Source organism: Phalaenopsis equestris, unplaced genomic scaffold, assembly GCF_001263595.1.
Source record: "Phalaenopsis equestris unplaced genomic scaffold, ASM126359v1 Scaffold000224, whole genome shotgun sequence".
Taxonomy (NCBI): Eukaryota; Viridiplantae; Streptophyta; class Magnoliopsida; order Asparagales; family Orchidaceae; genus Phalaenopsis; species Phalaenopsis equestris.
This window is the reverse complement of record NW_018164666.1, coordinates 7,176,534-7,200,848: the sequence shown is the minus strand read 5'-3', so window position 1 is coordinate 7,200,848 and position 24,315 is coordinate 7,176,534. Positions and strand designations below refer to the sequence as shown.

The window sequence follows — 24,315 nt, the reverse complement described above, 5'->3', positions numbered from 1 at the left end:
CGCAAATAAAACGGTTTCACAGACCAAACAGATGTCATATATTTCTTAGTTTATTTGATCGAGCCTCATCCTCAAATCTTGTGTTTATCCCTCAGGATAGATACAAGATTTGAGGTAGAGCGCTCTTTCATTTAAACTGCGAAAAATATGAGGTCAGTTTGATTTCATATTTTTCTAAAATTATAGATATATATGTAAATTAAAACATCCTTCCGAAGCGGGCGACGAGACTTCACTTCCAGCGACCGACAGCTTCTTACGGGCAACCTACAAACTTTAAACAACTTCACTTTTTAGCTGCCGACAACAGCTGGTATGGAAGACAAGTTGGGAACTCCACTGAGTTGTCCCCTCCAGATTGCTGGTTCCTCCTGTACATCTTCACCTATGCAGCCTGAAAGCTCGCAGCATAATCATGCTGACATTTGTTTTGCCAGTCGAAACGAGTCATGTGGTCAGCAATATCATAAAAAATCATCTGAATAATGGAGATATCCTCCTCCACTATGTGCAACTTGTCTGACATCGATGCCATGCCGGTAGAGGGTCTGGGCTGTGAATAGGATGTGGAAGGTTGAGAAGGAGCCTGAGAAGGGCTCGCTTCGCGTCCAAAGATAGCATGTTTGCTATACAAATTTATATTAGTCTTACTGATTGGCTTCAGCGGATGTAGCAGTTCTTCCCACCCCTCAAAATGAACTCAAAAATGTCGGCAAAGGGTAAAAATGGTAGACAGGTGTCCTAACCCCAAAGTAGATCCTCCATTTATAGCATTGACGATGGAATGATAGATCAGGGCACCTATATCTATGGATCTTTGTTTTGGATACAACAGTTGAGAGAAACTCTCTCTCGCGTCACCTCACTAAGATTGGTGGAAGGGAGGAGCTTGATTGAAATGAAGTAATGCCAAGCCTTGGAAGATGCATTTAGTTTAGATGAAGAAAAGTCAAGATCATCCTCATGTTCCTCTACAAGCTAGTTTATTGGACCCATTTGATGAAAAACAAGGTCAGATAAAAGAAGTAATATAATTGTGATTGACCCATCTTATATCCAAATTTATCACGTCTCTAGTAAATCCTTGAGTTCGATTGAGAATTAAAACTTAGTAGACTAGTTAATTCAGCTCTAGTCTCAATGAGAAGCTAAAGAATCATCACTTTTATGATTTATTGAAATAAAAAAATCCATCAAAAATTTAAACATCAACAAACAACATCAAACAATGCACTCCACAACAACAATGAACACAACACACTACAAACACAAACATACACACAAATACCTAGGGTTGCCTCCCAAGAAACACTTGGTTTAACATCGTCAGTTCGACGAATCCAGCTCTTTACTCAGGTTTCAATCGCTCACTATCCTTCTCCTTAGGATTCACCTCAGTGCTGCTAGGAAGAGTCCCTTGAGGTCGATTGTTAAGTGAGTTAGCAATTTGCCACAACTAGTTTTCAATATTCCTAATCGCAACCCCTTGGTTTTGTAGCTGACTCCCCATTTGTGAAACAACCACTTCTAGAGATAACTAATTTTTCTTGAACAATGGGTTGGAGTTAAATCCAAGAGGAAAACAAAGTGTAAAAGTTAGTATTACCTTGATTATTCTAATTACCTATCAGATTAGCTTAGTTATTTCTCCATTGTTGACTTCCTCCTCCAGAATTGTTATTCCAGTTAAAGTTTAGGTGATTCTTCCAACCTGGGTTGTAATAATTGGAATATGGGTTGTTTGTCACATTGAGAGTTTCAAAAGATGAAGAGTTAGCATCAACCAACTATCCAAATGAATTTTCCTCAATGATAGGAGTCCTTGATGTTGATTCATTCCGAATTGGTCTAACTTTCTCGCTATAGCTGCTACCTCAAAAGTTAAGATAGTAAGCACATTTGATTCATGAATATTTGCTATCTTCTTGGGGTTTATTCTCTCTGAATGTCATTAAAATTGTTGGTGGCCACCTCCTCTATTAGAGAATAAGTCTCCTCAAATGGTTTTGACACGAGCAAACCTCTAGCGACAACATCAGTAATCGCTCTAAGAGTTCCAACTAATCCATTGTAAAAGGTTTGAATAATGAGTCAATCGGGTAATGCGTGATGTGGACACTTTCTAAGAAGTTCTTTGAATCACTCCCAAGCCTCATAAACAGATTCCCTTCATATTGATAAAATGAAGTGATATCATTTCTCAGCTTAGCGGTTTTAGATGGTGAAAAATACTTAGCTATGAACTGAGCTAAATCCTCCCACGTTCTAATCGATCCAGATGCTAACGAATTTAATCATGTTTTGGCTTTATCCTTCAAGGAAAAGGGAAAAAAAGTAAGACTAACAACGTCATTAGAAACGTTATTATAGAGGAATGTGGCGCAGAGTTTTAAGAAACTCACTAATTGTAAGTTAAGATCTTCAGACTGGGATCCCCCCAAATTTGTTATTTTGCGTCATTTGAATAATAACGGGCTTAAGTTCGAATGTATTTGCTTCTACAGCAGGGGTTTGAATACTTAAATGTATTTTATTCGCTGTAGGGTTCACATAATTCTATAATGGTCCATTTGCATTATCATCATGAACTGATTATGAGTATCTATGTTGATTTGTTGATTCGACATTTCTACAACGGATTCTTGATGTCTTTTTTTTTTTTTTATTTTCTAATCTTCCTAAAAGTTCTCCTTAGTTCTGTGTCGTAAGGTTCAAAGTCTTCACTTCCTGAATTATGCATTCAATGCTAAAAATTTAACTAATAGGATAGATAACACGCAAGTCAAGCACACGAAAATATTTTAAAGATTTTTTTAAGCACGCAATAATTCAACCACTATAATAACACTATAATTCCCAAATCTAAGTCTTATAAGTTCAATTAAAATTATCTTAAAGTTCTTTATCTTCGCTCCCAGACAACGGTGCCAAAAACTTGATCCACTTCAGCGATTATCGCAATAATACAAGTCTCCGGCAACGACACGAAAAACTTGATCCACTCATAGCAACTTGATTGAGTTCATAAAATCAAGCGGTTTTGCACACTGGGGTTTCTCACATAAGTATACGTATCGTTTCAGTAATATAAGGCTCTATTGAGTCCGAATTGACGATCCCTCAGCAAGTGAGATAATGATTCCTTTAAGAGAAGTCCTAGTTTACTACTTTTAGGTCATATTTTGGAATTTTGATTTGGTGAAAGTTCTACCAACTACTCCACTACTTCAATTAATTATAATGTTAAAACCTACCTAAATTGGTTTGGTGGTTATCAAAATATAAAAGTTACCCCTCTTATGATGATATAAGTGATTTTGTAGGAATAGATACTTCAAATTGCAAATGTGGCTAGTGACAAATAGAAACAATTATCTTCTTTACCATCTTCTGAGTGCATAAAGAAACTTGGTTAAATTAATTTTAATTCCTTAAATCCCAATTTGAACTCATTAAAGACTATTTCCCTATCTATTTGCATCTCTCTATAGCTTACTTTTGTTTCATATCCTATATAGTTCAACGTGAATATTCTAATCGTTTCTGCATCGCTCTTCCGAGTCATAATGAATTTCAACAAATTTTAACAGTTCATATGACCAATATGAAAATTAAATTAAGCTTTGAAGAATATTCATCACATTGATGTTTAAAGATCACTTTTATAAGCATCTTAACATCCTACACATCCAACTTATTCTTCACAAGAGAAAGGTAAGAAAGATCTACTCACAGCGCATGAAAAAAAACACTGCAAATCATCATCTTATAACAAAACAAATCTATTAGAATTGTGTTTACAAGCAGTACAAGATAATATAAATGACAATACTTAGTTTTTTCTCTGAGAAAAGAGATGAAATTTCCTCCCCAAAAAGTCTCCAAGTGCTCCCTGCAATACTAAGTATATCCTTTTACAGATTTCTATCCAACCCCTCTCCAATCTCTCTAAGAACGTGAAAAATACAAAATCCTAACTCTACACTACGACTCCTCTGCCTCCTTGGACTTCCCAAGGCTTCATAATGTTTAGGTGCGCCCTCTCGAATTGCCTACGATACCCCCTTAACTCCCAAAGTCGTGCTAAAATAACTGCAGAAACTGCCCAGCCAGTTTCCAACAACTTGGATCCAGCGCCTAGGCGTTAGTTTCTCGGTTTACCTGGGTAGGTTCCGGCGCCTTGGCGCCCAGTAAGCTGGTGTCAAGGCGCTTGGGTAGAGCACCTTAGCGCCCAAAAGCTGGTGCTTAGGCACCAGTCTACTGGTCCCCAATTTGCTCTGTTTAGCCTTTGCTTCGCTCCATTTCAGCTCTGCTTCGCTTCATGTGTCCTACCTGTTATACCTGCAAGAAAAACACAAAAATATCTTTCTTAAAGTGCAATTTCATCCACAAATAGATGCAAAATATAAAGAAAATTATGCATGTTTTAGGACACATCACAGACCGACATTGTAGTATATGCTCAGATTCACCCACGACAATTCTGAAATAGGTAGCGTATCGAAACCCGTATTCTACCCCGGGTCTTAGCTAGTGACATATTCTACACTGTCTGACACGTCTCTCCGTATCTCATAGAAAAGAGTATTGCTTTACATAGAAAAGAGTATTTTTTCGGTCAAAATGCTCGACTATCCCTCTTGTGATACTCTTGCAAAACACTCTCTATATGAACTCTTATAAATATAAAGTTTGTTTTGGAAGAATAAGTAGCCATATGACATGTAAAACTGTTCATAGGGTCTATACTGGAAGTAATCAATCTTGAATATCCTCTTCACCGACATACAGATTTTTCTACCCTTCAAAGGCAATGTCTTTTGAGTGCATAGTGGTGATCAAATAGTGATGGTAGCTCAATGTATTAGCTATCTTATTTTTGCGTCTTGCTTTGTCAGAAAATGAAGACCAGAACCTCCACCCATAATGCATGTTTATCATTTTATTTTCTCTGACTATTTAAGAATCTCAAAGCTTATGATCAATATAAATGATGAATTTATTTGTCAGTTGATAATGACTCAAGTGATTTAGAGCTCTCACAATGATATAAAACTCATTAATGTAGGTCGAGTGTTTCTCATGGAATTATTCAACTTTTCACAAAAGCAAGCAGTAGGGTGTTCTTCTTGACTTATGGGAGCTCCAACTCTCACATTGAAGGATTCACACTTCGCCTCGAACATCTAATTAAAATCTAGAAGAGCTAGGATTGAGGCCAGAGTAATACATTTCTTCAAAATTTAAAAGCTGGCTTGTGCGTCATCTGACCCAGTAAATCTATCGAACTTGAGACACTCCATCAAGGATGTTGCTATAAAACTGAAATTCCTGACAAAATTTCTATAAAAAGGTGCCAGTTTATGAAACTGACGTACCTATGTAAGAGACCGTGGACTGGACTAGTCTACATTAGCTTTGAGCTTCACTGGGTCCATTTCGATACCGGTAGCTCAGTCATACCCCGGGAAGTATGTCTGTGGTGTAAGAAAGTGACACTTCTCTGAATAGCCATACAATTGCCCCATACGAAAATTTTCAAAATCCGTCATAGATGCTGCAAATGCTCCTCCTTTAAACGACTGTAAACCAAAATGTTATCAAAGTATATAATCATGAATATTTTGATAAAGGCTCGAACAACTTGGTTTATCAGCTTCATGAAAGTGTTTGATGCATTATGATTATCCACTCCTACAACCTAGTTCGTGTTGTTGCATCTCTTTTTGTTTTTATAGACCTTTTATATTTATCCCTTTCAAAGCTCCTTTTCCAAACAACCTCCACTCATAAAAGACAGAGAGAGGAAAGATAAGAATGAAATCAGGTAAATAGTAAGAACAAAATAAAAAAAAATATAGATATGAAGATGTCCCGTAAGACAGTTCTTGTAACATAAATTGGAGAAGTGCGGTTCAAAGCAAATCATACTATACTCAATTCAAGAAAACATGAGGAAAGCCTTACAAAAGAGTTTGACATCCAAACCAGAGCCCAAAATCAAATTTATTTTGTTATGGGTTCAAAGAGATCCCACGATGACGTATCCTCATGGTCAATTATATCATTAAGGATACCTAGGAAGACTCTCGATACGAGGGGTTGTGCTCGTTCTTACAGAAACTCTTGACAATTAGATACCATGGAGAGTTTCATCATTCCTATAGGGGTAACTTCTATTGTCAAGGTAAACTTAGACTATTAGGCAGAGGGTAAATCATCGTAAACTGATAGATAGCTGCCACTCAACAAAAGAGGGTTTATGGAACAACTACAAAAGACTCGAGAAAGGAGTACAAAGGGGCCAAAGGGGTGTCAACGGTAGGTTGGCAAAATTCTAGACGGTAGAGATAGCTTAGTAAGGATTTTATGGATCTGTCATCCCAAGCTATTACGGCTTAATACTAAGCCATGAAGGTATTCTATCTAACACGATAACAAACTATTTGTTAGCAACCCGTGTATTGCGTCGTCTAAAGTAATTCAGTAGACCTATAGCCATGAGAAAGAGACGTCTAAGCGCCTATGAATCTACTCAAATGAAAAATGTGGGAATAGTCTTATACCTGCCAAGAGTATGATAAGGATGCTTACAGAGTAGAAATGAACACGTGACTTTGCTACAATGCCAAGTCACACCACAAAGGGCGTATAATCATGTTTGCCCCGTGAATGCTTTTAATGCCCTAATCATGCTAAAAAATGACCTAAGCTAGAAAAGCTTATGCTGGGCCAGTCGAATTGGGGGAGCAAGGATGCTCCTCCTTAGCTTGCTGCCCCTCAGGACATGCAAAGTAAAGGTGCAGGTTTTAAAATTGATTAATTTTAAATCTAAATTTTAATTAAGATAAATCTTTTAAATTAAATTTTTATAGAGTAGAGCGGCAATTCCGAAAGGGAAGGGACAAAAATTGTGGTGTTGGAAGGTGATTGACAACCCGGGGTTGTGGCGCCGGATGATGAGGGAGTGAGGGTGTCCTGCTGGGAGGAGGCCGACAGTAAGCGACGGCGGCATACAAGAGAGTAGGAGAGGTGGCCGTGGACTGGACAATAGTAGGAGACGGTGTCGGGGGCTGGACAGTAGCGAAAAACAGTGTCTAGGGGCTGACTAGCAGTGTCAAAGCAGGAATAGGACTGGAAGGCTGGTGCAGCTGCCAAAAGGCGACTGGAAGCAAGGACAACAGCAGGAAGAAGGGCCGAAAGACCTGTGCGGTGGATGGAAAGTGGCTGGGTGGCTGGACGACAGCAGGAAGAGGGGGCGAAAAGGCCTGTGCGGGGGTTGTAAGGCAGTTGAGTGGCTTGGCGGCAGCAAGAAGAGGGGTCTGAAGTTTTGTGCATTGTTGGATGGCAGCAGGAAAGGGAGAACGAGTGAAGATAGTCGCCACCTCAAACGAGTTACGGCCATAACACATTCTCATTGTCAATATAGCCCTTGGAAGGGAGACTGACGAAGGCGGAAGTCTGAAACTAGAGACAAAGAAAAAACTCCCTCTAACCTAAACAAACATCACATATATATCATGGGAATTAGTAGATAGAATAGGCAAGAAATAGAAAAGGGAATGGAATAGATAGGAATAAAAAAGGAAAGGGGAGCGGGATCCGCAGATCCCGCTTACAGGCGTGGGAAGAGGGTCGGTCCAGCCCTATAGGGCCAAATTCCTCTGCGGAACCCATGGCCGGTTCAGCCATGCCCCAAGTCCCGCGTCAGGTTTGCCTTTGACTTTCAAGTTATTTTAAATGAACTTCTGGATTTTCCATGTAATCTGATAAAAGAATTTTCACTGTTATCATTGTTTCCTGATTTGTAAGTTTCTAAAGACTGGTTCGGAGATTCTCTTTTTAAATTGTATATACCTGATAACATACTTTCAATGCCATGTATTCAGCTACGTATATGAACCATCTTCTATTGTAATCAAAGTTGTCGACATTTTGGAGGAACAGAGAACCTCACTCTTGCAGATACAGGATAAGCATGGGGTGAAGGTTAGTTGGGAGGAATACCAAAATGTTTCGTGCTATTGAATTTAAGGATTATTCCCATGTTTGAACTTTCTTAATTTTGTCATCCGTTCACAGATTTCTTGTGGATTAGATAGCCAATTTTCTGGGATGGTTGAGGCTTGGGCTTCTGGCTTGACTTGGAGAGAAATAATGATGGACTGTGCAATGGATGAGGGTGATTTGGCTCGGCTCTTTCGGCGTACAATTGATCTGCTGGCACAGGTAAATGTGTTGTTATGTGATTAACCATGATTAATGACGGCCATTAAATAAATTTTAGAATATGTTTGCAACCATTTCTTTGAGTTTTATCAATCTTAATACCTTCAAAATTTTTTGGATCCATTATTCTTTATTAATCACAGTTTTTTTTTCTCATATCTTTTTCCGTTTCCGTTTCACGTGAATCTTGTAAATCATTAATGGATTTAAAATAACATATATTTACTAGGAGAATGATAAGATTGGTTTGCTTAATGCATTACTCCTAATTTTTCCCTCTTCTCCTCAATTAATGATTTATTTTTTAAAATAAAATATATTGACTAGATAATAATAATAGTACATTAAAGGCATTTTCTGCAAAATACCAAAATAAAAAAGATACGAAGATTTTATTTGGGTCTGATAGTTTGAAGTCTAGTGAAAATAGGAGAATGACTAGATTTTTTTCTGATTCCTGCTTGTTCTGGTATAAAGAGTGGAATGTTTTATCCATCTAAGAGTAGACAACCTATTGTGCTAAATAGTCTTTGTTTTAATCATTAGTAGGAAGAACTTAACTTGTTTTAAGCACATGCAGTCGGTGGTAATATCAACAGTTAATGAAATGATCACCAGGAAGGGGCTAGCTGGGGCAAGAACATTAGATATTCTTTCTAGGAGAAACTCTGAACCTGGATTCAGGTTTCGGGAATGGACCTGAAGCTGATGTGGGAGAATCTTCTACCAGAAGGTTGGTAGGATCAATATGAGGATAAAGTGAAAGATATTGCGACTAAAATTGATGATTTCTTAGCTCAGGACGGGCCTTGAAACAATTAGAGAATTTATGCCCAAAAATGCGGCAAAAGGAGCAATTAGATGGAATATTTTCAAACTTCACCTTCTGTCAATATCCAAATGATAGAGTTTCAATCAATATCTCCATATAAAAGAGGTCAGTAGCTTCCAAATACGCTAGGACTAACCATATGGGCTTAGTAAAATAATCTATTGTAGAGCATCCAGTTGCAAACTTCGTCAAAAAAAAAAAAATGTAAAAAGAATATAAGGTAGATTAGTTGAAGTAGTGCTGACGAAGTCGAGAAAAGGAAATCCAAATTGCAGAAATAGGAGGCTCCGCGATGCATTTAAAATGGGGAGGCCATTTGAAGATATGCATAGGAAGGTCATTGATATAGTGTGAATGCCATGACAATAGTTTGAATTCTAAAGAAATCCTTATGATAACATACTGAGAGTCAATGTGCCCAATGTAAGTCACTTGTCAATTTTAACTCATACAAGAAATTGCGAATTACTTTAATGCTAGGGCAACCCCATAGATAATTTATTAAATGGTGAAAGAAAGTGCATAAAAGAGCGTGTATGACGGGTGGAAGAGGATCAACTAATAGAGAACAAGAAGAATTGCTCAGAAATAATAGAAGCCATAAGGGAAGGAGGTGACTTCATTGGAGGGTCAACCAAGGCTTTAGGAGAAGTTATTGCAGGAGATGATTCAAAGAGACTATGAAGAAGTAGGTAGTGCTGAAAATCCCTTAACCGAGATCAAATAAATAGACCGAGCATGATCTCTGATATGAGAGAAAGAGCAAAAGTATACTGGCAACGAGAGAGAAGAGACAACACAACATTGGCTGCCCCGGGAGCCAGAAGGAATGAGAGTAGATTGGTTGTTAACATCATGATGTGGTGTCGACATCAAATTTGTCAACAAACTAGAAAGGCCAAGCTTGGAAACCACATGTTCACCCTAAATATGCATAGGGTAATGGCAAGAAGCCACGCATGTGACTGTCCGGAAGAAGCTTTGTGATGTCCTTGTAATGTCCCTTTTCTATAATTGGGGGAGAGGAAACAAGAAAAATAAAGAAGTGGAAGCGAGGAATCGAGCAAAGGGGAGACAGATCGAGATAGTCAGATAGCCGAAGAAATTGGAGATGAATTAAAGAATCGGGAAGGTGAAATGAGGGGATCAGAAGCCTACGTGATGAGGTTGCCTATAAAACAATGCTAACCAGGGTTTCCCATGCTTTGATCGAAATTAAGGCGGCGTCGGGTCTAGCAGTGGAGCCGGTTTCAGTGTTCTGTAGAGGAAGAGGAAGTGAGGAAGATGCGCTTGTGACATACGAGGATAGAGAAGACGGCGTCCAAGAAGGTAGAAGAGTAAGAAAGGAGGGAGTCGAATACGCGTGCGATCGAAGAAGCCGAGGTCGCCGTCGAGCAGAAAAGGAGGAAGAAGTCGCGAGCATAATTCATGCAAAGGAGGAAGAAATTGAATATCACCCATGCGTAGAGGGGGCGAAATCATGAGTTTGTGAATGGTTAGGGCTGAACCGAGGGTTATTAGAGATGTGTTTTAATATTTAATAAGAATTTCATACATCAAGATGAGTACTCATGTAAATAACTATGGTTTCATAAAATAAGAATTTCATACATATAAATAAGAATTTAATAAAAATTCTTACATCGTGGCGAGTACTCATATTTAATAAGAATTTTGTACATATAAATAATTATGATTTTATAAAATAAAAATACTAAAATATAATTCCTAAATATTACAAATTTAATAATTTATTAAAATATTATATTAATTAAATTTTATATAATGTTTGGCTTCTAATTTTAGAAGTGTCGGTATCAAGGTAAATTAATCGACATCGATGTGAGTAATAATGTTCTTAATCTATAGAAATATTTTATTTTTGCTTGTCCAAATGCATTTATTATTATTGTACTGTAGACCCGTGATTTATGATTTTATTGAATTTTATTCATATTGTAAAAGTGACTTTTATGTTCAACTTTATTTAATTTATCATTGAATCATATATAAGAATATTGATTGATATTCAAATGAAAACTAAATATTGATTATTAAAATCTAAGGTTTTTATAGTGTTTTGCATGTGCACGCTTGACTATGATTGGGTCATCCATTTATGTACTAGTGATGAACATTAAGGTATTGGTACACGTATATGAAAAATAATATTGATATTGAAACAGCTTAAGTGACAATTTTTTTATACGGTGCTCCTTTGGTGATTGTATAGATATAGAATGATATTTGTATGTTATTGATATAATAAAATTTATTGATAGCATCTTAAATATTAATATTAATTTATTAAACTGACATGCATATTGCTATCATTTTCGTTGTACTACTGTAGTTGAGGAATATGAGTATTCACTGGATTGTTTAGCTCACTATTATTTTTTAATCTAACTTTTCGGGTTAGTTTAAGTGATTAAAAGATAAGTGATATAAAGAATAATATTTATAGAAGATGCGAACTACTTGTAACGAGGTAAATTTAATTTTCTTGTTTTAATATAATTTAATTACTTACTCTTTCTTTTGTTAAATGTTAAATTATGAAAAATGAATATAGGAAAATTTTAATTTCCATCGTCCGATCATCTGTTTCCTCATTGGTTGCTTTCAAGCTATGAGTTGGGTCGTGACAACCCTCGCTAGAGTCGACCCTGCATAAATACTTAGTTGAAGAACAATGGTGAAGGGCATCAAGCAAGATCAGACAGACATCTCCATGACGATAAGCGAGCAGGCCAACTAGAAAAGGAAACTAATCACTCGGCGGCTATAGCACAGCCAGGGCGAGAAGATCGTACCTCAATGGTGATCGTGAGACTTGTCGTGCACGAAGTTCAACTTATTTTTGCATGCATCGTAAGGCAATTTAAGACTCTCTCCTCTTTCCTATGGGGGATAAGAATGCAACCTGCGCCTGTACTTGATCCCTACTTCTCTGCAAACCCTATTACTAAACCCTAGAAAACTTTAACAAAAGAAAAACAAAATTGAATTAGGGTATCCTGGTTAAATAATTTTGCATTGCACTCATTTCAAAGTTGCTTCAAAAATTTTATCCTGATCAATTTTTAGTTAGGATATCGTGATATTAATTTTTCCTCAACAAAATCTCTTGCTCTCTCTTATATTAATTATCACCAGTTCTTCTCTCTCATCTCTCCCTCCTATTGTAATAAGTTCCCTTCCATCAGGCTCCCCACTTATAGCAAGAACTTCAAGAAACCAGGCCCAAACCTATTCTCTCTCTACTGATTCCTCTCTATTTCTAAATTCTCTTTATACTTGAAACTAACCCTTAACTTGCACATCTTTACTATCTCTTTGGCCACCCTTTTTCCTTAACATAACAGAGCACTCTCTCTCTAGATTAAAAAGAAGAACGTCAATTCCTCTCTCTCTCTCTGACGCAGAATGTGGGATTTGTCACGATGGCAGAAGTAATAGCTGTGGTTTTCTTTTATTTATTTATTTTATTTTCAGCAAATTTCTTTTCTTGTTTCTCCTTTTTTTTTTTTGGTTCTTTCTTATTTTCTTATTTGTCAATTAGGTTATTTCCTATTAGGGGACTTTGTATGTGGTATTGTGGTAGTTTGGATTTCCAATTTTTTGTTGTATAAATTTCGAGAGGCTTTTTGCTGATCTCTGCCATGCGGAGTGGTGTAGCATCTATTCTTTTGCAAATGTTGTGTCTGTAGCTTGCCCAAGAACATATCGTGGATCTCCCTCGCCGTCCATACCTCGCCTTTTCAAAGTTCGAGTGTTGTTCTCAGTCTGGATAGCTGCTGAAATGTTCGATCCTGCTGTCCAACATTTTTCAGCTACCGAATGCATCATACTCATTCTGAATGCTGCTAACCTCACATATTTTCTTCCCTCGCTATTCCACAACCACTGCCCCACTAAATCCCCAACCTAAACACCTTATAGGAACCCTAGAATGGTGTCACTCTCTTTACTATTTCTTTTTAAACTTTGACCATAATTTTATTCCAAGAAATAATCTTCGACATCGCCGCAGCATCAAGAAAAAGTGCAATTTGCCACAACACGCCAAAGTGATTCTATGTCCTTGAAAATGTGTATTTTGCATTACTAAGTCAAAAAAAAAAACAAAAAAAAAAACAAAACAAAACTAGGCCCCTAAGCGACGCGGGGGTTTACTTGTCGCAGCCCACCCAGTGTTAGAAGGGTTAGGGAGAACAGGGCCACCCTACCATCTGACCGGTTCCAGGCTACAGTGTCACCTTTCCTTTTCAGAGTGTCGTACCCCTTCTTTGTTTGTCGCCTTTGCCATCTTTATTTACTTAGTCTCCCCTTCTTTTTCTGGTTGCCACCCAAAGGGGAAGGCTCCCCTTCCTGTTTTATCTCCTAGCTATTATATATGTGCTGTTTTGTTTTCTTAGGATTAGTTTTTGTCTTTCTGAGTTCGGATTCCTGTCTAGCTCGCTGCCAGCGGCTGTTTTCCCTTCTACGTTGTATCCAACGGCAAGGAGATGCTCTGACTTTAAGTCGTCCAAGGTGATGACCTTCTCCAAAGTTTCGAGAGGTGCTCGGTTGTAAATCGACCCCGCGGGGATACCTATCTTCCCCAACTGCCCTCTGCAGTTTCCCCCTCCTATGCTTTTAGCCACCAATCCCTGAATTCCCTTCCTACTGGGTCGCAGAATCCCTCAGGGCTTTCTGGTGGTTGCCACCACTCTTGTTCCTAGCTCACTATCCATCTACTTGTCACTATCCCACCTAACCTACTCGCCTATCCTCTCGCCAGGTCTGTTGCTAATTGTCGCAACCCCCATTTTTATCTCCTGTTGATTGCCGCAACCACCCTCCAGACCTTCTGTTGATTGTCACAACCCCCATTTAACAACCTTGCTTTCAAGCCGCCGTCCACCCTTCTTGCCCTCACCCTACAGAGCTATTATGTTTTTATTGTTATTTCGATATTATCAAGAGTCTTTGTTTGTAAAGTCTTTCGAATTACAATAATAATATTTTCATTTCTATTGTTGTTTGGGTTAACTCCGGTATCACTAAACCTAAATAGTGTGACACAAGTGGGCCTTAATAAAACTTGAAGTTTAATTGCTAGATATGAAAACACATAAGAATTGAGTGATAAATCTTCATAGAATGAAATAAAATTATTTTTAAGAACTGTTAAAACATGTAGAAGTTCTTTAACCTATTTTCAAAAACATTGTTGACTTGTTTTAAAAAATAATATAATTAAAACAGATAAAAAAATGCATCAAAAATATCTTTTTAACAATAAAAGGAAAAAAAAAAAAGGAAAAGCGTTGCCAAACAAAGCCCTAATATGATGAAAGCAAAAAATTGGCTCCATTTGCTAGAAAATATGCAATGTAATACGGTGAAAATAAAAACCTGGCTCTATTTTTTAGTTTTTAGGATTTCGTAATGGGCTATAAATGGCTTATTATTAGCTCTTCTTTTATGTTCAGATTCCAAAACTGCCAGACATCGATCCTGTGGTGCAAAGCAACGCCCTCGCCGCCGCTAATGTTATGGACCGTCCCCCCATCAGCGAGTTTGCTTGATGAACAGTGAGTGTTTGCCATTTACTCTTCAGTTTTTTTCTGATCTTATTGCATTAAGAATTATATATATGAATTTGTATAGTATCTGTTCTTTGTGTTGTAGCTTTTCCTTTCTTATATGATTTTGTATTTCATTTTTTAAAAAAAACTATAGATAAGTTAATATATAGAGCCAATTTGCTAATAAGGGTTCCTATATTCTTGGTTTCTTTTGGGGTCGAACTTGAATTTAATCTATTTTATGAGTAGAATTTAATCATGGAGAGTCTTCATATTCTTAAATATATATTGAGATAATTTAATGGGGCATATATATAAATTTTATTTTATTTTAGACACATATAGAAACACTCAAATGTTTAACATCACATCAAAAATATCCCCATCTCTATATCTTTAAGAGTAAAATACGCATTTTCATGCATAAATTTATCAGACCAAACTTTTGGTGTTTGATATGTAAATATATAAGAATTGTGTGGTATGTATGTAATTTTCCCAAAATTCTTGTGGTTCGTTCCTGATTCCTTATTTATACAGCTACTGGTTTTTGCGGTAGAAAATTTTTTGTCGGTCCGGTATTAGGAAGCTGTTAAAGCTGTGAATTTTAAATCAGTGGTTTTTAAAATGATTTTTTTTTATGCTGTTTAAAATATTAATTCTATTTTTTCTTATTTATTTATGAATGATACTTTTATAAATAAGACTCATATTGATGAAAATCTTTTTTAATTGTTAATAAATGGGCTTAAAGATAAGTTTTATGTTGAAAGAAAATTTAAATAAATACATTACTTTAGTAAGTATAAATTAGTCAAGAAAAGTAGAATTCTCATGGTTCTTCATAATCATAAAAATCCACTTTCCAGCCTCTAACAGCTCATTTTTTTCTTTAAAAAATTAGATAAATAATCATTAATGAGCTTTAACTAAACATTATCAAGAACATGTTGAATATTAATTCATTTGTAGCCGTATAGATGGAGGCATATTTGTGTACGTCTAACGTACGCAGAGCTGCATACGTCGGTAGGTTGTATTGGGGTTATATCCGCATTATACCCTTTGTAACTTATTTGCAAATTACCTGTAACTAATAGCTTTTGGGCTTCTGTTTTCATATATTGTAGGTTACAGGTAGGTTGCACAGAGGTTACAGGTAGTATAACACGGATATAACCCTCCAATACCCTCCCTGTAACCTACCGATCTACCGACGTATAGATGATAGTTAGAATGGATGCAGTGGCTTTATTATCCATTCGTTCATGACACAATTTTGGCACGATTGCATGAAAATGAGAAAAGGATCACATTTTACGAAGAATAAGGCTAAAAATCATCGAGTATTATTTATTTTAAATAATATATTAATTAAAAATCATTTTTAATAATAAAAAAATAAATAAAATCAAAACAAAAAAAACAAGTTGCCTTTATTTGACTTTGAATATCATTCAAAAGTTTTTAAATGAACGATTAGAGGTGTGAAAATGAACAGCTCTGTTCTCCATAGAAGTGTTTTGAACAGGAAAAAATATTACATCAGTACTATGCACGTAGAGTAAAGTGCGTAGCCAATGAAATCACTCTACGACACTCCACGTGACTAAAAAAAAAAAAACGGTGCGGTAACACGGAGAATATTCTCCTGTGTTATTGTATGTTATTCAAGTGTTATTGTGTCCTGAAAATATTACTGGTGTTATAATAACACAATAACACATGAATAACACAATAACACATGAATAACATGAGAGGAATATTCTTCTGTGTTACCGCGCCGTTTTTTTCTGTTGGGAATATTCCCTTGTGTCCTGAGAATATTTTTGATGTTATAATAACACAATAACATATCAGTAACACATGAATAACACATAATAACACATTAATAACACCGGGGGGGGAATATTCTCCGTGTTACCGTGCCGTTTTTTTTTTCCTATCGCGTGGGGTGTCGTGGCGTGATTTCATTGACTACGCATGTTACTCTACGTGCATATTACTGATGTAATATTTTTTCTTTGAACAGGGGCAGGATTGCCCTTTTTTTTAGAGTGGGTAAAATGTCTCCTAGACTCAATATGAGAAGGGTAAGGGTAATATTTCAGGAGGGGCAAATACTAATACATCTGAATGGATAAAAGATAAAATTGTTCTTTCATATAAATAAAAATTTAAATTTGAGGGGACCTTTCTTGGGTTCTTCTCTAGTTCTGAAAAGGACTTAACACTATAACATTGTATGGGAAAATCACTCAAGGCATTGGCTGAAAGGATATATATTTTTATTTCAAAGCTGGATGTTACAGGTATCAATATCAACAGATGCAGCTATAATAAGTTTCATCATATCTATAATCTTTGTAACTAATCTTGTGTCTACTTTATGTGTATTAATTTTAGACTCATCTAACAAAAATATGAAGTATATTTCAATCTAAAAAAGCAAAAATTGAATGTACCAAAACATTAATCATGCATTTCATCCATCAAAAACTAATGAGCAAGTCTATAAAGAATGTATGTATAAACTAAGTTTAATAACGCATAAAAAAAGAGTACATTATAAAAAATCACAAATCTTTATCACACAATCGAAATCATCAATGGAGAAACTATCAATGCATCTCAGTCATCCTTTGGACTTCGGACACCTTGTTGTGTTCAACTCGATAAAAAACAAGTCAAGTTTGAGGAACATTCATATGAATGTTAGCAAGCTTGAAAGCTCGACTCATAAGCTCAGTAATTAATCAATTAAATCAAGGGATGATTACATACATAACATGAAATATTGCTATTTACAAACCTAGCATCCAGGTGATTATATGAACAACCCACGATCAAATCATTGAGAATTTCATAAAAACGAAAAATATTTAACTTAGAATTTTGATATTTGATTGGCATATTGAAAAATGGATGAAAGAGGGTGCTAGATTTTTAAATTGCAATGTTTCGAGTGCTATGCATTTAATTGCCCATTGAATCAAACCAAAAATTAGCTAGCTTGGGGCCATATATAAAAAGGCAGATCGTGTCACTCATCAATCTTTTGAAAATATCTCATTTCTCATGTTTGAACTCATTAGCTGATGTCCGGTCAAATTACAAACCGGACTGTGTGTGTGTGTAAATCTTATAATTGCTTTGATTTCTGTGCGTAAATGAGTTTATAAGGATTATTCACAAAATTTCGTCATCTTGTTGAGAATATAATTGAGCATTTAAATCTAAAGGTAGGGAAGGTGGGGTACCAGGAGGAATACAGGCAGCTCCATGCTCCCCAGCACTGATGCATAAGGCCTCTGCATAGCTTATTACTGCATCAAGATCAATTTTTCCGCTAAGACCGTTAATGAACTTCAGAACAGAATCGAAGTCCATCCCCTCCCCTATGATTTTCTCCCGGTGGAGTTTAAGTATAGCGACGCAGATGTAGAGGTGGAAGTGTTCTGACAGATAATGCGTCCAAAGTACCTCCCATAGTTGCATGATCTCCCCATACTTAAATTCCCTGCAGTTTTTAGTTACAGAAGTAATGAAAGCCAGCAAAAACATACTTCCAGTAATTTGTCGATTAACAACACATTCTATATTTCGTATGTTCCATCTCTCAATGCAGGCAATAAATCAAAAGGATTCTGAGTTTTTTTGTTCATGAACTATCAAAAGAGTATGTTTAATAAAGCCCTTATAGACTTGAGCACATTTTAATGTGAAAAAGAAAGGAAATCAGAATTCCTCGTGAATCATGTACACAGTGAAGTCAATTACCTCTTGAACTGTATAAGAATCCAGCGGAAACAGAAAAAATAATTTAAACAATCAGTTTTCCCAAAGTGTTCGTGTAATGGAAGGTCCAGAAGCTCCACAAGCTGGAGATACGAGAAGAATATAGAAGAGGTCAGAGGAAAACAAATAATACAAAAACAAACATTTAAACTATTTGAAGCACTTTTGAGTGGGCAGATTTTGACCCCTTCTCATCTAAAGAAAAAAGAAAATTTTCTTATTTTTCAACATTTACAAAGTGGTCCATAAAGTGTTTTAAACATGAGGGACCAAATTTAATTACACTAGTGATTATGAAACTTAGTTTTGTTCTGAATTTCAAATAGACCTTATGAGTTATGATTACATATCATTGAAAAGGTGACCTGTTGATCTTGGTGTCTCTCGGATCTTTCTTTCTAAAGTAACGGAACAATTTAAAATTAAAAAAAAAAAGGAAAAAAAAATGAAATAAGCACGCTATTACTGGATTGTTAAAAACAATCTCCAAAATTGGCACCAAAAAAGGATTGGTGAATAATTAGAATTAGGGGGATTTACATAAGGAACCATCCAATTCCTTCTTATTTACCTATCCAATCCCTAAACTTTGCTATTTACTAATATACCACGCAAATCATCCGACGTCAACCACTCCGGTCACCTCCTGTTTAACACTCACCCCTTTCGCTTGCATAAAAGCTTGGAAACTTAGTATTGTTCTTAAATGTGCGCTCAAGCACAATAGTAAGCTCACGCAATCTCAAGCATATTCCGCAATCAATGATGATAATTATATGAGTAATGAGGATGCAAACCTTCATAAGCGCAAAGAGTTGGGTGTGCATTCCATTCTGGTCACGGTTGAAGTTTGGGCCCAGGCGCTCCATTAAAGCAACAAAAGACCAGAATGCATCGGATTCATCCCTTATAACAAATAATAGCGGTGATAAAAGATCGCTCATACCCTAAAGAACCAATACGCAAAGACAAGAATTATATTGGATTTCAAGAAATAAGTATATTGGCATTAAAAATGCTGTATTCTTTTAATAGGAAAAAATTAAGACATGATGTTAAAGATGAGAAAACAGAAGAATAAATGCTCTAACAAGTAACCTGACAGTATCCAAGGTCAAAGTTATAGAAAGAATATGTCAGCAGTATGTCCCGTAGAATTGTAATATTGGGATTTCCGTCTCCTTCATAATATGGGACAGATCTATCTGTTCTAACCTTGAAAACATGGGGAGAAAAAGGTTCATAAAAATTCAGTGATTACATGGAAAAGCTTTAGCACAATTTTGATTTGCAATGCGCCACTGGAAAAGCTAAAATGATCATACCACGTCCTTTTCAATTAAGCCCTTCCGCTCTCTAAACTTAGTAAACCGACTAGCCTGTGTCTCTGAAATACTCTGTATTTGAAAAATCCATATTAGTTCCTAGAAATGACAGCAAACTAATAATTACTAATATAATTCCAATTTATAAAGCACTTCATGACATAAAGTCATCTATTTGCATATTTACAGAACTTCAAAAAAAGCCTGCAACTCAAAATGCAGCCTATAGTTCATGTTAAGTCTAAGAACGTTCAAAGTATAATACTGAGTTAGCTACGCACCATGTATACAGCACCATTCAAGAGTAAGACTTGCTTGGAATGAGTTACAATATTTTTTGAACAATTCAACAAATTATATAAAATCCATCAACATTCTAAAACTAAATGATGCAAAATCTCAATGTTTATGGTTGTTGAAAACATTCGGACAATCAAACTGAACATAAGCATTGGCTTTAATTTATTTTACTTTTATAATTCTCTTTTTTGTTTCTTTTGATTTTACTTTTTAGTATTGAATTTTGTTTATCCCAACTAGTATGCACTAAGTTCTCTAATTTCATGACCTCCTTCCCTCATAGTGGCAGGGTAATGGCTCATTATTTATGGGTGATACGCTTATGGGGACAATATTGCTTGAAAATAGAGGTCATAATAAAAAAAATCATTTAATCATATTTATACCTCTATGCATCAGGCTCAATTTTCAAAGAAATGAATCCTCCCGTTAAAAGGCAGCTTGACTCCTTGATTTTCAAAATAAAAGGGTCCGAAAAAAGCAACTGGAGGTTGAGACTGCCATGTCTGATGAAAACCACACTAGATTAAAAAGTGATTTGTGAAATTACAATAAGCACTCAAAGAATGAGGATGTTTCCTACAAATAATGTCAAACTATTGATGTTGGAAGCGACTCTGAGTGCTCGCAAGACATCGTTTGCATTGTGGGCTCCCTCCTATATATAAAACAACAAAATAATGTGTCAAACCCGAGGAAAAGAATGGAACTTATATGAGTGAAAAGCACTCCAATACTTTAGTCACAGACTAATAGTTTGACGTATAGATGCCAAAGCAACTCAATGAACCTTTCCTTAGCAAAAGGAATGGGAAAAAGAGATGAACCCGTATCTTACACTATAGTGACTATTTATGGTATTAGAAGATGGGTTTTTCTATCTCTAGTAAGTGCATGGTGGATAAGCAAATGACCTAATCCTAGAGATCTAGGCCAAACCAAAATACCCCTCAATAGATAGAAGTTTGGTTCTTTGGGTAATCAAATTGTGAAAGACTACGCATCATTTTCAAGATGTGTGTTGGACCATCATGCCTCCATGGATATTAGATGGAGTGAAGGAGATATTTAGCTGAGATAAGTGTAGTAAGAGGTTTGAATCAAACCATTAGATCTATGCTGATGGCCTTGAAATAATTTCTTGATTTAATTTATTTGATGAAGTGGTCTTCATGAATCTTAATGTACTGCAATAATATAAAAATCAAAGGGATCATTTTTTATCTGTTCATATCTATGTGGGGATCATAAAAGCACGAGCTTTGATATGCTTGTTTGGATAAGCTCAAAAATTGGCTAAACTAAGTCTTAATGCTAAATTTTGATTCGGCTACAAATTCAAAGAATTTCTAGTTTTGATTTTTCTACGAATGCCAAACATGGCATAGTTGGTTGTTCAAACAAATTGTAATTTACGTAGGCTTTTATAGGAGAAATGCATTATATTAAACAAGCCTAATGCGGGTAACTAAAGGCCAACTTTTGCCTCTGCAAGCAAAAGCCCAAGCCCAGGATGGGCATGGAGGATCCCATTAATAGTGCTTTTTAAACGGGTATAGGTAGCCCATTTGACACATTGATTGAAGAGGCTCCAATATGACCAGCTTGCATGGTTGCAAAAGAAGCTAATCCAAGAGACTACACAACAGCCTTTAATTTTAATAACAGCATCCCCATTTCACAGTCCATTTGATTTTGAGGGAGGTTGCGACTAAAAGATAAAGAGACACTCGCTTCAACATGATTTCCACTATTTTAGCTTGTATTTATGGGTGAAAGTAAGCTAGTTTGAATTTTTTTTCTAAAATTAGATATTATCTTATTTTTTTTATAAATAATAGGCCTTTTGCAGCCATCTATTAATCTATATTTTAGTCAGACAGAATTTTTAGTCAATAAAATGATGTAAAGAACATGTGTTAACATGCAACAGCCACCCAAAAAAAAAAAAAAACTATAATATAAAAGTTCAAGTAAACAGATTGTATTTCAAGTTTTGATTTTATATAAAATTAAGAAAAAAGAGAATGCATACACTATACTTATAGAAGAACAAGAAAAAAAAATAAAAAATAATGGAATGTGAAAAAAAATGGGGCGTCTACATACATATCATTCAATTCCTATGCATTCACATTTCTAACATCTAAACTTTGCTTTTTGACTTTTATACCACTCAAATATTTCATATAAAAAAAAAATCACAATTTTAACTTTTAAAAAGTGAATACACCTTTTCATGCATAGGTAAGGCGGTATATATGTAAAAATTGAAGTTTGGATGTTAGAGACATAAATACAAAGCAATTGAGTGGTATGTATGTAAATCTTCCAAAAAGAATACCTTCCATTGGGACTTCAATGATTCGTACTCAGATTTCTTAACTGAATGAAGAAAATCTCTCTCAGAGAATGTAGAATCATAATCATAATATCCCAACAAAAATCTCCAAACCTGTACAGTCACGAGCAGGATATAACCCAGACACAAATAATAAACAGAACAAACGTGCAATAATTAGTTCAAGCAAAGAGAATGAGAAATAGAACCTCCTTTCGCAGAACATTTTCCATTCCACCATAAAATATTCTCTTTCTCAAAGCTCTTGAATCCATGATGCGTCCCTCACGGTCTAGGAATGTTCTCCACTGTCCCCAGAATTTAGGGGTATCAAATGAATCTTAATAGAAAGTAACGTAATACATAAAAAAGGATAAAAAGTTGCAAAAAAGTTGAATGCATTTTCATAAGCTGCAACAATATCACTGCCAAAAATTTCAAAATACTTGGGCATGAAATATAATAAATAACAAGAGGATTAACATCTATTCTGACATTCACTTTAATGTCGTGTCAATAGAAGATGGTCACCATATTCTGATGATTATATCATTTGTACGAATTACTGCGCATAAGTTTATTAACAGAATGAGAACTACCTAAACAATTAAAGAAGCAAAGCTCAACTAAAAAGGTATGCGTTTAAATATACGAATTTACCTCTTCACATGTCAAAGGTCGATTCCTTTTCTTTCCTCGTACAAAGGATCTCTCAAACTGCAAAAAAGATATAATAATTCCTATAGCCTGAAAAGCGTATCTTTGCTTCAATATAGTTCATGATGCAAATGAAAAAGGAAAATTAGTAAGAGAGAAACTGGAAAATTTTTCAACTAATATACTTTAAAGGTTAGTGATGCACAGAACTTTTTTTTTACCAGAATACAACAACAAAACTATAATCCCACTATGTGGGGTCAACTACATGAATCCTTTTTCTCCATTGCATCCTATTTAGTGCCATATTTTCATTTAGTTCTAATAAATTAAGATCATTTTTTATACAATAAGCCCTAGTCTTCCTAGGTTTACCTTTGACTTTCTTAAATCTTAAAATAAGTCAAATCTAAAACATCTGCTCTCCTAATCGGATCATCAGATGGCCGACGCTTAATGTGACCAAACCATCTAAGACGACTTTCTCTAAATCTGTCCGTCACAAGAGCTACACCAACCTTATCACGTATATAGTCATTTCACATTTTGTCTCTAAGTGTAAAGCCACTCATTCACCTAATCATTCTCATCTCAGCAACACTTAACTTAATATTATGCTTTTCTTTTAAAGGCCAACATTCAACGCCATAGAGCATTGCAGGTCTCACCACCGTCTTATAAAATTTTCCTTTCAGTCTAAGCGGTACTTTTCTATCACATAAAAGACCCGAAGCATTCCTCCACTTCAACCATCCAACTTGAATTCTACTATCTATATCACCATCGCTTTGAACAACGGACCCGAGATATCTAAATCATTCACACCTTTTAATAATTTGATCACCCAAAGTTACACTTCTGTCACTAGAGCTACCACTTCTAAAATTACATTCCATGTATTCAGTTTTAATTCTACTCAAATGAAGACCTTTAGTTTTTACCAGAACACAACAAACAAAATTTTGTAGCCCAACAACATAGATCATGTTGGTTTCATGCTTTAGAAAGCGCTTCAATCAGCACATTTCATATGTTTGAAGTAAACATTCACATGCATGTGTGCATGCAAGCCCGCAGTGTGTCGCGTACCCCGGTATGTTAGTTAGCATTCATTGTATATGGCCCCTCAGGTCGAGGGTTAAAATCCCCTCTGGTGCAGTTGGCCTTAAGGAGGTGGTACTCAAATTATTAGACACGTTAGGGTTGGCTGGAGGCTCGTATAATAGCTTCTAGTCATTCCTTTAATAACTATATATA

The 24,315-nt window shown here is 35.8% G+C and overlaps 2 protein-coding genes across 5 annotated transcripts in view; one reads left to right on the top strand and one right to left on the bottom strand.

Annotated features, from left to right (window-relative positions):
- Window positions 1–14,806, top strand: part of LOC110023330 (DExH-box ATP-dependent RNA helicase DExH15 chloroplastic) — an 86,816-nt gene extending 72,010 nt beyond the window's left edge. For all 4 annotated transcript variants that reach the window (XM_020722679.1, XM_020722677.1, XM_020722676.1 and 1 more), the window contains 3 exons: window positions 7,890–7,989; window positions 8,083–8,229; window positions 14,542–14,806. In XM_020722679.1, the coding sequence (XP_020578338.1) occupies window positions 7,890–7,989; window positions 8,083–8,229; window positions 14,542–14,637 (343 nt within the window). In that variant the 3' untranslated portion in view covers window positions 14,638–14,806. The remainder of the gene's footprint in view (window positions 1–7,889; window positions 7,990–8,082; window positions 8,230–14,541) is intronic.
- Window positions 14,807–17,547: 2,741 nt separating this feature from the next.
- Window positions 17,548–24,315, bottom strand: part of LOC110023494 (TBC1 domain family member 15-like) — a 28,312-nt gene continuing 21,544 nt past the window's right edge. Inside the window, exons 8-15 of the mRNA XM_020722947.1 lie at window positions 23,062–23,118; window positions 22,611–22,709; window positions 22,405–22,515; window positions 19,761–19,832; window positions 19,534–19,650; window positions 19,233–19,382; window positions 18,418–18,518; window positions 17,548–18,157 (exon numbers count right to left, since the gene is read on the bottom strand). Of these exons, the coding sequence (XP_020578606.1) occupies window positions 17,827–18,157; window positions 18,418–18,518; window positions 19,233–19,382; window positions 19,534–19,650; window positions 19,761–19,832; window positions 22,405–22,515; window positions 22,611–22,709; window positions 23,062–23,118 (1,038 nt within the window). The 3' untranslated portion in view covers window positions 17,548–17,826. The remainder of the gene's footprint in view (window positions 18,158–18,417; window positions 18,519–19,232; window positions 19,383–19,533; window positions 19,651–19,760; window positions 19,833–22,404; window positions 22,516–22,610; window positions 22,710–23,061; window positions 23,119–24,315) is intronic.